This window comes from Rutilus rutilus (assembly GCF_951802725.1).
Source record: "Rutilus rutilus genome assembly, chromosome: 9".
Classification (NCBI taxonomy): Eukaryota; Metazoa; Chordata; class Actinopteri; order Cypriniformes; family Leuciscidae; genus Rutilus; species Rutilus rutilus.
In genome coordinates, this window is record NC_140223.1 from 35,194,091 (window position 1) to 35,206,749 (window position 12,659).

The 12,659-nt window shown below is 36.1% G+C and overlaps 2 protein-coding genes across 2 annotated transcripts in view; one reads left to right on the forward strand and one right to left on the reverse strand.

The window, feature by feature from the left end:
* Positions 1 to 12,659, forward strand: part of LOC311297404 (olfactory receptor 52D1-like) — a gene marked incomplete at both ends in the record, with an annotated part of 283,003 nt that overhangs the window by 218,098 nt on the left and 52,246 nt on the right. The window lies entirely within an intron of this gene.
* Positions 2,078 to 3,593, reverse strand: LOC311296890 (olfactory receptor 52K1-like; the record flags this gene model as incomplete). Its single annotated transcript, XM_084418874.1, has 2 exons — positions 2,874 to 3,593; positions 2,078 to 2,418 (listed from the first exon to the last, which is right to left on the reverse strand). Exons 1-2 carry the CDS (start codon positions 3,487 to 3,489, stop codon positions 2,078 to 2,080), a joined length of 957 nt encoding a protein of 318 aa, XP_084275000.1. The 5' UTR covers positions 3,490 to 3,593.

Sequence of the window (12,659 nt, forward strand, 5' to 3'; positions counted from 1 at the left end):
ATCATGCATCAAAAAGGGGGATGGTAACAATTGCCATACCAAGGGGTTCAAATTTGCTGAATGCAATCAAACAGGTGGGACGATAAATGTTGGGAGGACACTGGGTTTAACTGGGTAAAAGCCCTGCAAGAAGTCGTTCTTCTCCCTAACAAAATTGCTGTCTGTAAGTGTGCAAAAAACAAGGACTGTTTCAACAGGGAACGCCAGGGCAGATGCGGCAGCGAAGGCCGCGGCAGCACAGCAGACAAAAGAAACTACATACTTTACTATCTGACAATAACCTTGACATTTGTTTTTCTTTACAGAGCATGCAGACTTTTGATACAGGGCAGAATGTGCCCATAATGGCTATGGATGAATTTGGCTAACTATTCTGGCCTGGGTTATTAGTGTGGCAGAAAGTAACAGTGCCACACCTTGTGCAGCACATAACTTAAAATTTTCCCTTTGCAGAATGTCAGGATGGATTGTGTCGAACAGAACTGATTCTGTTCCAAATGTATAAATAATTTGTTTTGTTTTGTTGACATGAGCAAAGTTGATTCCACAGGTCACACCAAAAGGGACGACCGGCTAGACAAGCGGTCAATAACAAAATAGCTAGGGTCTGCATTCACAGGTGACAGCGGGCAGGAAATGGTTCATTCCAGTGGAGGTGTGGTCGGGATCTAAGGAAAGATCTTGTGAAGACGGAACGTCCATGGGGCAACGAGATGGTCAACACACCTGGAGGAGGATGTGGATCAACTAATGGTTTAGGTTTAGCAGAATAATTTGTTTTGTGACGGTTGTTGATGATTTTATTTGGTTGAATCAAACTAGGGCTTAGTATTGAGATAAATCTAATGATTGTATGTGTTATTCTGATAATTTTGTTATTCATGGGTGAATATGAGTCTGTTCAATTGGCGAAAATGACAGCCTATCCAAAGGATGAACAAAAATTAGGCAGATGATACAAGTAACAGAAGCTACAGTAACATGTGGTAAATTGGGGGGTGTTTTTCAATTTCTTATTTTCTGACTTTCTAAATTCTTTCTTTCTAAGGACGATGATAATGTGTAAAGAGGGTTAAAAACAGTAGCCATCCGTGTCACGAGGTGGCGTACAAGGACAGAGTTTGAAATGAGGGACTTTTATTTTACTTTTATCTTTTCCTAATGATGTTTTTCTTTCTAAATATAATCTATACTATTTCTTGTTTATATTGAGGTGACTGAGGGTCCGACCTTGTGTTGGGGGTGCGATAACAGTGCTTATCCACCTAGCCCGGCTTTATATAAACCTTTACTTGCTTGCTATAAAATTAAGGGCCTATCCTTACAGAACAGCCTAAGCTTATTTCATTTTTAATCCTTTCTTTTCCTACAAGTTTAAAGAAGAGTGATCAGTCATATGAAAATCAGAGAGTTGCAGTATTAGTATTATTATTTTTATTATTGATTGATCAGTTATCAATAAATGATAAAAAGGGGGAAATGTTGTGGCAATTTTTAAGTTTTCATTGATTTACAGTATTGATTTTCATTTACTTTCAGTAAGACATTGAAATGACTCTTTGTTGGACTGTACATGGTCTGCCAACATATGACTAATGTGTGTGTGTGTTTTTTTCGTTTAAACACTGGGAAACGGGTGAGACGTCAGGAGGAGGCAGATTGAAAAGGTGCCTATGTCCCCTAGGGTCAGAGGCCGTCCAATTTAGAACTTGTGAGTTTGTAAGAATAAACTCAGCAGGATTAGATCACTAGCAGAGAAACCTTCCCTTGTTTAGATAAGGGCCTGTAAGCAGAAGACCTTGAAAGCAGTATAAAGACTCCTCTGCCCTCCCTTCCTCGTCGCACTTGTTTCACAGACTGTACTTTTGACTTCTGTGTGGCAACTGGGCCTTCTTGCAAGAATAAACTACTTTTTAATGATCATTTGAATTTCAGAGTGTCTCTTACGCAGTGATTGATTGTTTAATGAATATTTTTGCCACAACAGCTCTAAACAAATCATTTCAGAAAATTAAGTTTTATGATAGAAAAAGCCCACTGTAAACCAAGTAGCTTTTTAAAATGTCATATTCTCCCTTTAATTACTTATCAATGGAAAATTGGCAATTTTTGACCGTTGAAATAAGCACAAAATGTTTTTGCGAATTTCTAGCAAATTTAAGCCATAAATAAGAGGATTGAGAACAGGAGGAATAATCAGAAATTCCACTGAAAAAAATATACCCACAATCTTGTATTTGTCTGAATCATACCGACTTAGAGCAATGTCACAAAATGATGCTATAGAGTAGGTCAGAAATCTTATAATGTGAGGAAGACATGTTTGTAATGCTTTGCCCCTAAATTCTTTGGAGCTTTTGTGACCAATGATCAAAATTCGGACATAAGTATATAAAATGAAGAAGGCAGGGAGAAAAACTGTGTCACGGTTCATGAATTCACTGTTTTCTTCGTGTCTCGTGTATTTGTTGTTCTGTGTGTGTGGGTGTGTGTGAGTGGGCGTGGCCGCTCGTTTCAGCTGATCAGCGCGCCAGCTGATCTCATTCCCTGCACCAGCTGCTGCCAATTCACTCACCTATAAAGACTCATCGCACTCTCCTCTCTTTGTCAGATCGTTGTTTTGGTGTCCTCAGTGTGTTTCGTCGTGTGCCGTCTCCAGTCCTGTTCCTGATTCAAGTTTCCTGTTCGGTGTCTTCGTGGAGTTCGTCTTGTCTGGATGTTCACTATCACTGGATTCACCGTCACCTGTCTTCACCAGCACGCTGACCATCTAGTCCCTGCGCCACCAGCCCACCCGAGTTCTGTACTTTGTGTCATTCTGACCCTCAATAAAGAGTTACTTGCATTATTGCTTCCGCTTCATGTATTATGACAAACTGTTGTTGTTGAGACAAAAAATCCAAGTATGTTGTTACTCAAAGTGGAAGTCCCACAAGAGAGCCGAACCACAGACCAGTTGGAACAGTACAGTCGAGCTATGTCAGTCCCACACAAAGGCAACCTGGCTGAGAAGAATATTAGAAGACCCATAGAAAATGCTGCATAAAGTGATGCTATTGCCATGTACGATGCTGTTACTTTTGAGGTCATAATTTGATGATATTTTAAAGGGTTGCATATGGCAACATATCTGTCATATGCCATCAGAGTTAATATTGTATATTCAGATATTGCAAAAGAATAAATTGTAAAAATCTGAACAAAACACGCTGGCCTAGAAATGGTATTTGTTTCAGAAAGGAGATCAACCATTATCCTAGGGAAAAAACCAGCTGACCCATAGAGATCATTGAGAGACAAGCAAAATATCAGGATGTACATTGGCTCATGAAGGGATCTCTCTTTAAACACCACAAACAAAATTATGGCATTAAATAATACAATTGCTAAATAAACTGTAAGTATCAATATTAGGATGAAATAATGAATGTGAACAAACTCCTTGAACAAAGTAAAATAAAAATATGAAGGCATGGTTCCATTTTCCATTTGCTGGTCAAAACAATGAAATTGCCACTTAAATAAATGTATAGATTCAGCTGTTGTCTGTTATATAAAAAAAAAAAAAAAACTTTTTGATGTCCTCTGTTCAGTCTAGTTTAACCCTCTGAGGTCTGAGCTGTTTTCTGGGCCCTGGAGGTGTTCTGACATGCTCTGACATTTGTGCTTATTTCTGTTACTTGTGACATTTTCATGGCTAAAGTCTGATTACACTGTATTCAGCACAAACTCTGCTACAATAATATATCAGCAGCATGTGTGTAAAAGTTTGTAGTTTTGAGATAATGACATTTATGCGTGGTTTGTGAAAATACAAAAAAAAATTCTCACTGAAATAAGGTCATGAAACCCATACTGATTATTTCTTCACAAGACTTTTAAAAATTGTATGGCGTAGCCTAGAATATTTGCTCCAAAACTATGTGAAAATCACCTTGACTGCTCATTCAGAGAAGACAATATATTGATTTGAAATTTTTACGACGTGTTTTGTGTGAAAAAGCAATATGCGAAGGGGCGGATCATCTCATTAATATGTAAGGCTTTTTACACCTGAGAAAGACAAAGACACACCCTAATGGCCCTATTAGGAGCTTATCAGGGCCCATCATTCTGACCAACCTTGCACAAAGAATGAGGAGATTTAAAAAAGAATGGCTTTTAGATTGTTTGGATTTATTTACAACACAACATGATCCAAAGAAAGAGACCTTTGTGCCATTCCTAAAAACATTGTACATACCTTTCATTTCCAAGGTGTTTGATTTTCACTTTACCATGTTCATGTACAGAGACATGTACTGTGAATGTTGAAGTCAGCAGGACTCAGTGGCATCTGGGCCCTGAAAAAAAAGAAAAAAAGTGAACACACTGATATCAAGAGAAAGGCCTGCACGATTTTGCTTTTTAAAATTCACAGAATACACACACACACACAAATGTTTCCAACAATATATTATATAATGAACACAGGTTTGTTGTGCCTTGTAGGCATAGGCTATGCGCAGTGCTGCATAAAATAATAACAATATAGCAGCCTATATAAATCTTCCAAAAGATTTCAGTAACTAAGCTAGAGAAAAATATATTGATTATCATGTTACTTCAAATGTTTCCATTCGTTATGATGATATGAAATTAGATAATAGTAAAAACATGAAGCCGTTTGGAGCGTTTTGCTTTTCCAAAATATGATACATTCAAATGCGATCGCGATCCAAAATGTGATACATTCAAACGCGATCGCGATCCAAAATGTGATACATTCAAACGCGATCGTGCTCAAATATAAAACATTATGGTTACCATACATATCTACGTTTGAGCAGATATCCACAGACACAGTAACAGTAAACACGGATCTAAATATGACAATATTCACCATATATCTAGCAACAGTTCAACTGCAATGTGAAATTTATGCAACAATAACAAACTAATATGTAAGAATTTCTTACCTTATCGTTCTTGTCTTCAAATCGCGTTCATCTTGGGGTAAAGCCAATGTAAGCTCACGACGCGTCTTTCAATCTCGACGAAAAGCAGAGACTGATGAAGTGTTTTGGTGTTTTGTTTTTGAGGTAACGAGCGCGTTCGCGCTCCATGTGGAGATTTGCATGTGAATATCTTTTGCGCGAGTAGGCGTGGTCAAATTAAAACTAATGAGCAAGCGTTTGAGATACTGGACATCTTGTTGGTTTTATACAAATTACTTAAACAGAGAATATTTGTTTTCAGTTTGAATCCGATCATTTAAAAGTACACACTTAAATGTTTATAAAGGTATATGGCTCATAAATGTGTGACAAGTATTCGCTGAGTTTTGTTTCAGTTTATAGACGTGCTCGAGAAAAAAAAGTTCACCGCGACGGAGAGGCAGAACGCACAGCCTGTTTATTTTCTTTATTTTACAAAAGCACAATGTTTTGATTTGATTGTAAGTGGACACATACAAAAGTAAAAATATCACAGATTCTTTTTTTATATTTCTTTTTTTCTGTATGACCATAAATGACGGAGTAATTTAAGTTTAAAGTGCTACAATGTGAAGAAAATCCAACAAAACGCGGGGGCGCGTTTGCCGACCTCAGAGGGTTAAAAAAAGTAACAAGTAGAAATCAAGAGAGATGCTCATAGTGAAGGGAATAGTGAGGAGAACTGGTTGCTGCATTTGATCTGAGGCAACTGCTGAATTTTAAGCGGTTTATATATAAGCCGCCTCCACTACCTGGGGCACCTATACCAAACGAACACATGGGAATTGACCTCATTAATTTTGCTATTCATTAACTTAAAAAATGGTGGAAATAGGTAATGGCTATATAAAAATCTGGCATAAAACACATGACTTAAATTGTAAGTTCACTGATTTTCAACCCGCTTTGAATTGTTACAGTGTTGGTAGTATATGTAAATGAACAATGTTTCGAGAAATGTTAGTCGAGAAATTCCTTTTTTTTTTTTGCATGAAATGCTGGATTGTCACATGATTACTAACAAAACCGTTATTGCAAGAATAGGTTTATCACTGAAAATTGTATCGTACTTTGTATTAATCCCAGTGTTAAATTAACACTCCTCGGTGTACATATAGGTCCACACGTCCCTACGTCTACATTAATCCGGATATATTTGAAAACGTTTTCATTTATAAACGCTCTCCATCCACACTAGCGTTTTCAGGCGTTTTCGGACATTTCAGTGTGGATGAGAAACTTTTGAAAAAACGCCTGAAAACGCTAAATTCACTGTGCATGTGTAAAACCCCACAAAAGATCACTGATATGATTCAGATGGAAAAATAAATAATGAAGTTATCGCGCAATTCTTATGACAGGATAATTTTATTTAGTAAAATATCTCACCATTCTGATGCGGTTCAGGTCGCAGGCAGTCACCATATGTTTGGTCTAAAACTGCTCTCATGTATTGCCGCAGGAGAGCAAATGTGAGTAAATTCTGTCATCTTTGCAGGACTGTGATATGAAGAGTGTGCAATGTAGAATATTTTTAGCAACAGTGTGAAAGTGAATAGCACATAACAGGCACAATACCGGTATAAACAATTAATATCTATTGGTACAATATGCGTCGCATGACTAAATTTACGTCATCGGTTTTAAATACCACCGGTTTCACAGTCCACACTACAACGTGAAAACGGCGTTTTCAAATGTATCCACTTTGGAGTGCGTTTTCAAAAAGCTTCGTTTTCATTAATAAAAACGCCATCTCAGTGTGGACAGAAGGCCACAACGGAGAAGAAAATATAAGTTTTCAAACGAAAACTTATTAGTGTGGACATGGCCTATAGGGTGTTAAAAATTAACACTGAATCAGTGTTGAAGTTAATGAGATAATTAAGGCGAGACACGGCAGGCAAAAACATCGGTTTTTTTTACTGGTCAATTTTGAGATTTTTGGATATTTGTCTTCAATAACATGTCTTCTTTCAGACTTGTGGTGAAAAAAGTCCAAAATACACATTTAGGTCTTTATTTTAGTTAGATTAGGGGATGCAGAAAGTGTTGTAAATAATTTATTCATGCGTTTACACATCATCTATAACAGGTGTTGAACACAGTAGTGTGTACTGCAGTGTAAGTGCTGACTGGTGAGGGTATAGACAGCTGTCTTCTCTGAAACACATGGAGTCTTTAACCACTGTGCACCTGATGTGAGCAAAACATACAATAAAATGTAACAATTTATTAAACATTTATGAAACGCATAGTCATATTTTGTAAATGATTAGTTAATCATTAACTAATCAAATGTAAATGACTTATAACTGAATCTACAAACCATACATAAAATAATGAACATATCACTTATTAATCATTTATGAATGCATAGTCATGTTTTGTAAATGATTAGTTAATAATTTACTAATCACTTATAAATGACTTATAACTGAACGTTATTATAAAGTGTTACTGTAATGTTTTATGGAATGTTTTGTTTCATGTCACCATTATGGTGACCAGTGTTTACTTCAGTTGGGCTCTTGACCCTTTACTTTTAATATTAGTTTTTCTCTGGCTGCTCCAACTCTGTATTTATAAAGCACATATGTTGTGGCAGGAGAAGCTATGACCTGGGCTGTGTTTCCTGAAAGCATCTTAAGCCTAATTTGATCGTATAGGCCATTTGTTGCAATTGTTCTATGGTCAAGTAAGGCTTAAGATGCTTTTGGGAAATGAAGCCAGGTCATGATGGTTATGTTTAAATGATGAAATTACAATCCTGTAGTGGCCTGATTCACTGATCTCACCTAGCATTATAAGATGATTATACAAGTGTTATATTCATATTCAGTAGCTAATTTCAGCATTGCTTTAATAATCTTGAAGTTCTAAAATCAAACACAGACATCAATAATCTACATATGAATCTCAACAATGGTGACAATCACACAAATGCTTCATGTTGCAGTGCATGATGGGAGCCACCAATCAAAATGCATCCATGGCTCCCATCATGCACTGCAGCATGAATAAATTATGCAGCTGAATTGTCCTGTAATTTTCATTGGTTTTCCCTGTTTGCTTTTATTTTGCTATTGTTTTGTTATGACTTTAGTAGCTTGTTTTGTGATGTTCAGAGTTGATCTGTTTGTCACTAGTTTGTTTATTGTCACCATTGTTGAGATTCATATGCCGATTCTTGATGTCTGTGTGTCTAAACACAAGTGTGTGTCTAAATTGTTCATATTGCTGTTGGATCTTAAACTGTACAATCTCAGGGCTACAATCACCAATACTAAAATGCAACATTAAGCATAGTCAAAGATTTAGAATTTGAACGACATCAGTGAATAAGGTCACTACATGATGACAATGTCATCATCAAAACATATTGTGAGCAGGTTTTCTCTTGCAGTATCAAATGTGCTTTATAAACACAATGTTGGAACAGTCAGAGAAAAACTAACAATAAAAAATGAAAAGGGTCAAGAGCCCAACTAAATCAAACACTGACCACCATAATGGTGACTTGAAACGAAAAATACCATAAACCATTACTGTCTAAACTTCTGTTGAATCTTAAGAACTTTTGTAGATGTATGATAGAAATAAAGTCAAACTGGTAATAATAAGTGCAATAATGTGTAATGGCTTGAAGTCATTTGTAGTTCTTGTGTATTTCTTTTTTCTGTTCTTGTTGTTTATCTTTCCTTCAATGATTCTGCTTATTAACATTAGGTTTCACCACTAATGGCCAATCATCACTTAATTAATCACTTAATTATCTCATTAACTTCAACACTGCTTCAGTGTTAATTTTTAACACCCTGTAGTTGGACCTATATGTACACAGTGGAGTGTTAATTTAACACTGGGGATTTAAACAGCATAAGGATACAAATTGAACACTTCAACAGCCTTCTCACCTGTACTCAACAGCGTTTTGCTTAAGGATGTTGGGAAGAAGATGATCCTTGTTCCTCTTCTTTGCAAATTAACTTGTGAAATGGCAGTTTATTTCGTTTTTTCCCCCTCCGTTTGGCCTAAAACACTGTTCCTAGTCATCCACTTTGAAATGGAGATTATAAACACAGAGGTTTTTCCAGCCCAGGCCTATCTGTGGCAACATTTCTGCAAAATGATATTACGTTGTGCCATGCACGTTCTGTAACAGTTTGAAAGTTAAATGTCGATTGATTGGTGCTAAAAGCGTGATCAGTTTTATCCGAAACAGATGAACGTGAATCTGGCAAAGTTTTATTACGTTTGTTTTTGTACGTATCACCGCAGTTCTGAATTGAAATGTCCCGTGAGTGGCGCTAAAAGGTTAATGCTCCATTGCATTTTAAAACCTACACTAAACCCTAAACCTACCAGATAATGTTAACAAACGCAAATGTGACATAAAAACGCAATTGCTGAAGCAACCATGCCATTTTAGCTTGTTTCTAGAAGCCTTTGAGCTCTTTTGTCGTAACTCATACCCAAGTGTTTCACATCACAAGTGCAATTCTGTACCAGCTGAGCTACAGAGCAAGTTTAGCATGTCATAAAAGTCAAACATATAGAGCTGGTTATGTGATGCAAACTTCTATATGTATTTGGTGACAAATCATGCACTATGGTAAAAGTGTTTTGAGGTCATATCATATTTTGCAAGGAGCCACGTGAAGTCTTTATCAATCCATAATCTGCACCATGTAATCATATTTTCTGTGAAAAGGATTAAAAGTGCATGCTGTTTTTCTGCCTCTAGTATTCATTTCTGTTGGAAACTGCAGTGATATGTATGTATTGGTACGTACAGTATTTTGCATTTTTCATAAAAGTTGACACAGGTAAGTTTTTCCCATGATCCTGTGTTGTTGTTTTTTCTGTAGCGGTATTCTCTCCGTATTTACAATTCTTTGCTGTTTTTAGACATTCACTGTAAAAAAAAAAACGTAATTTTAACGGTAAAAAAACGGTAAAAAAAGCAACGGAAAATACTTGTTAATTGCTTCACTTTGTACCCTTACTATATACAGTGAAAAACTGTAATAGCTCTCACGGGACATTTCAGTAAAATACTGTTAAATGTACGGATTTTGGAAGTACACTGTAAAAAAAACCTTACCGTTGCATTTACCGTACCTTACCGTAAAAAAATACGGTAGCAATTTTTATGTTTTACATCATTGAACTAAAAAAAACTGGCAGCTGTGGTTGACTACTTTACCGTAAAAAAATATATACGGTAGGAATATTTATGTTTTACGGCAATAAACTAAAGTTTACGGTAAAAAACTGGCAGGTGGTTGCAAGCGATTTCCTTAAAAAATATGGTAATAATATTTTAGGTTTTACGGTAGTGATCTAAAGATTACAGTAAAAAACTGGCAGCTATGGTTGCCAGTACTTTACCGTAAAAAAATACGGTAGAAATATTTTTGTTTTTACGGCATTGAACTAAAGTTTACGGTAAAAAACTGTCAGCTAGTACTTTACCGTAAAAAATACGGTAGTAATATTTTAGGTTTTATGGTATTGAACTTCAGTTTATGGTATAAAAATAAACATGCCAGCTGTGGTCAAAAAATATTGTGGTAACACTTTATAATAACTGCACACTATTAATCATTAATTAAGCATTAGTAAACAGTTAATTCATAATTTATAAAGCATTCATAGACATTAAAGCTATAGTAGGTAATCCTGTTCAGAAACACTTTTTTTTATACTGGGTGAAATGGTCCTTCCATCCTGAGAGTAGTCAATACATTATGTGTTCAGAAAAAGGAATGAAAACAATCAGACCTCTGTAGCAGCTGCAGGACAGTAAAAACTCTGACCAATCACTGCCACTCGGTGCGAATGTAAAGAACCAATCAGATGCCTTCATGTCTCGTGCCCGAGCCCCACTGCGTGCGCTGCCCTGCGTGCACTCATCACATGTCACCGTTCCCGGAAATATTCAGCTCACTACACCGAGTAAGCAGAAGTTTGCGGCAAAATGGTCTGTCACTCTCCCTCGCTACCATGGCAACCACCCCTGCATGCACACGTGCACCCGTTTGACTTGAATAAGAGGGGAAGAGGCACGGAGAGAGGCACGGATAGCAAGGAAGAATCACAATAATGGTAGAGAAAGAGCAGTCACAATTCCCAAGTACCTGCATAAAAAGTCAGCGAAGGCAAAAAAAAGGAACTAGTAAGGTAGAAAGGTAGGCTACTTGTCACCGGAGTGTAACGTTTGTCCTCTTCAGAGCCAACAGTGCTTTCATCGTGGAAGCGCTTACATGCAAAACACCGTATATGTTATGAATCTTACACGAAATTCACCTTCATCACAGAGGTAATGGTAAAACGTGTATCAATGCAACCTGTTTTTAGCTTTGCCTTATGTTACTAGCTCGTTACCGAATCAACCTCAATATATTTTAAACTTTACCCGTATCGATATGCTAGCTTGATAGTGAGTACTAACAACAGCCATGAAAGTTGTTTATATTCATAATGATAAAGTTAGGTATTTTATTACATGTGATTCTGACATGATGTCACTACATGCACTGCGCTCCTCTCCTCCGCTTGGCACTGGCAAACGCGTCCTCCAGCTGCAGACGTCGGCATCGGGCGTTCATGTGTTTTGGGGGCGTGGCTTTGGAAGGAGCCCAGAAGGAAGGGGGTGGGAGCGAATGGAATAAGTAGCTGTGTTTATTGCAGTCCTGAGAGGACTACAGACACTCGATTTTTATACTCTCTTTTTCAGAGTACTTACATTTTAATTATGTATTGATATATAAAGAAAGTTTAAACAAATTTGGATTTTTTTTTATTTAATTCCTGCCTACCCTACCTTTAATAAGCAGTTTATAAATACAGCTATAAATGCTTTATTCTTGATTTAAAAGCATATCTATAATGTGTTTAATAATTGTATTGTCATACTTTATTAATGATCAATTTATCATTTCTAAATGAAGTATAACATTATTTACAAACCAGTTATTTAGGAGTTGCCAGTGATTCATAAGATCACTTAGAAATTGTAAGTAAATGTAGTAAATGCAGGTAGTTATAAAGCATTTAGTAGTGGTCAGTTAACTATTTTTGTGAGCTCATCTAAAGTGAGGACTAGTTATGCCTTGTAAAGCATTTATAAAAGAGATTTAAAGACTCAGTTATCTTCTAAACAGAAAAAAGAAACAAGCACAACACAGTGATACAGAACATAGAAATATTACCAGCCTTTAAATCTCCTTTATAAAGGCATAACTAGTCCTCACTTTAGATGAGCTCTACTAAAGGCTTCATAACTACCTGAATTAACCTTGAATTACAGAAGAAATACATGTTAATAAACCATTGATTAACACACTAAGTAACTATTACTATATGTCTGAATAATAAGATGTATGAATGTACATTTAAATAGTTTATTAGTTTATTAATCATTTACTCACACTTTCCAAGTGATCTTATGAATCTCTGACAACTCCTAAATAACTGGTGTGTAAATAATGCAATACTTAATTTAGAAATGATAAATTGATCATTAATAAAGAATGAAAATACAGTTATTAAACACATTATAGATATGCTTTTAAATCAAGGATAAAGCATTTATAGCTGTATTTATAAACTGCTTATTAATGTATATTAATGCTTTATAAATGATGAATGAACTGTTTTCTAATGCTTAACTAATGA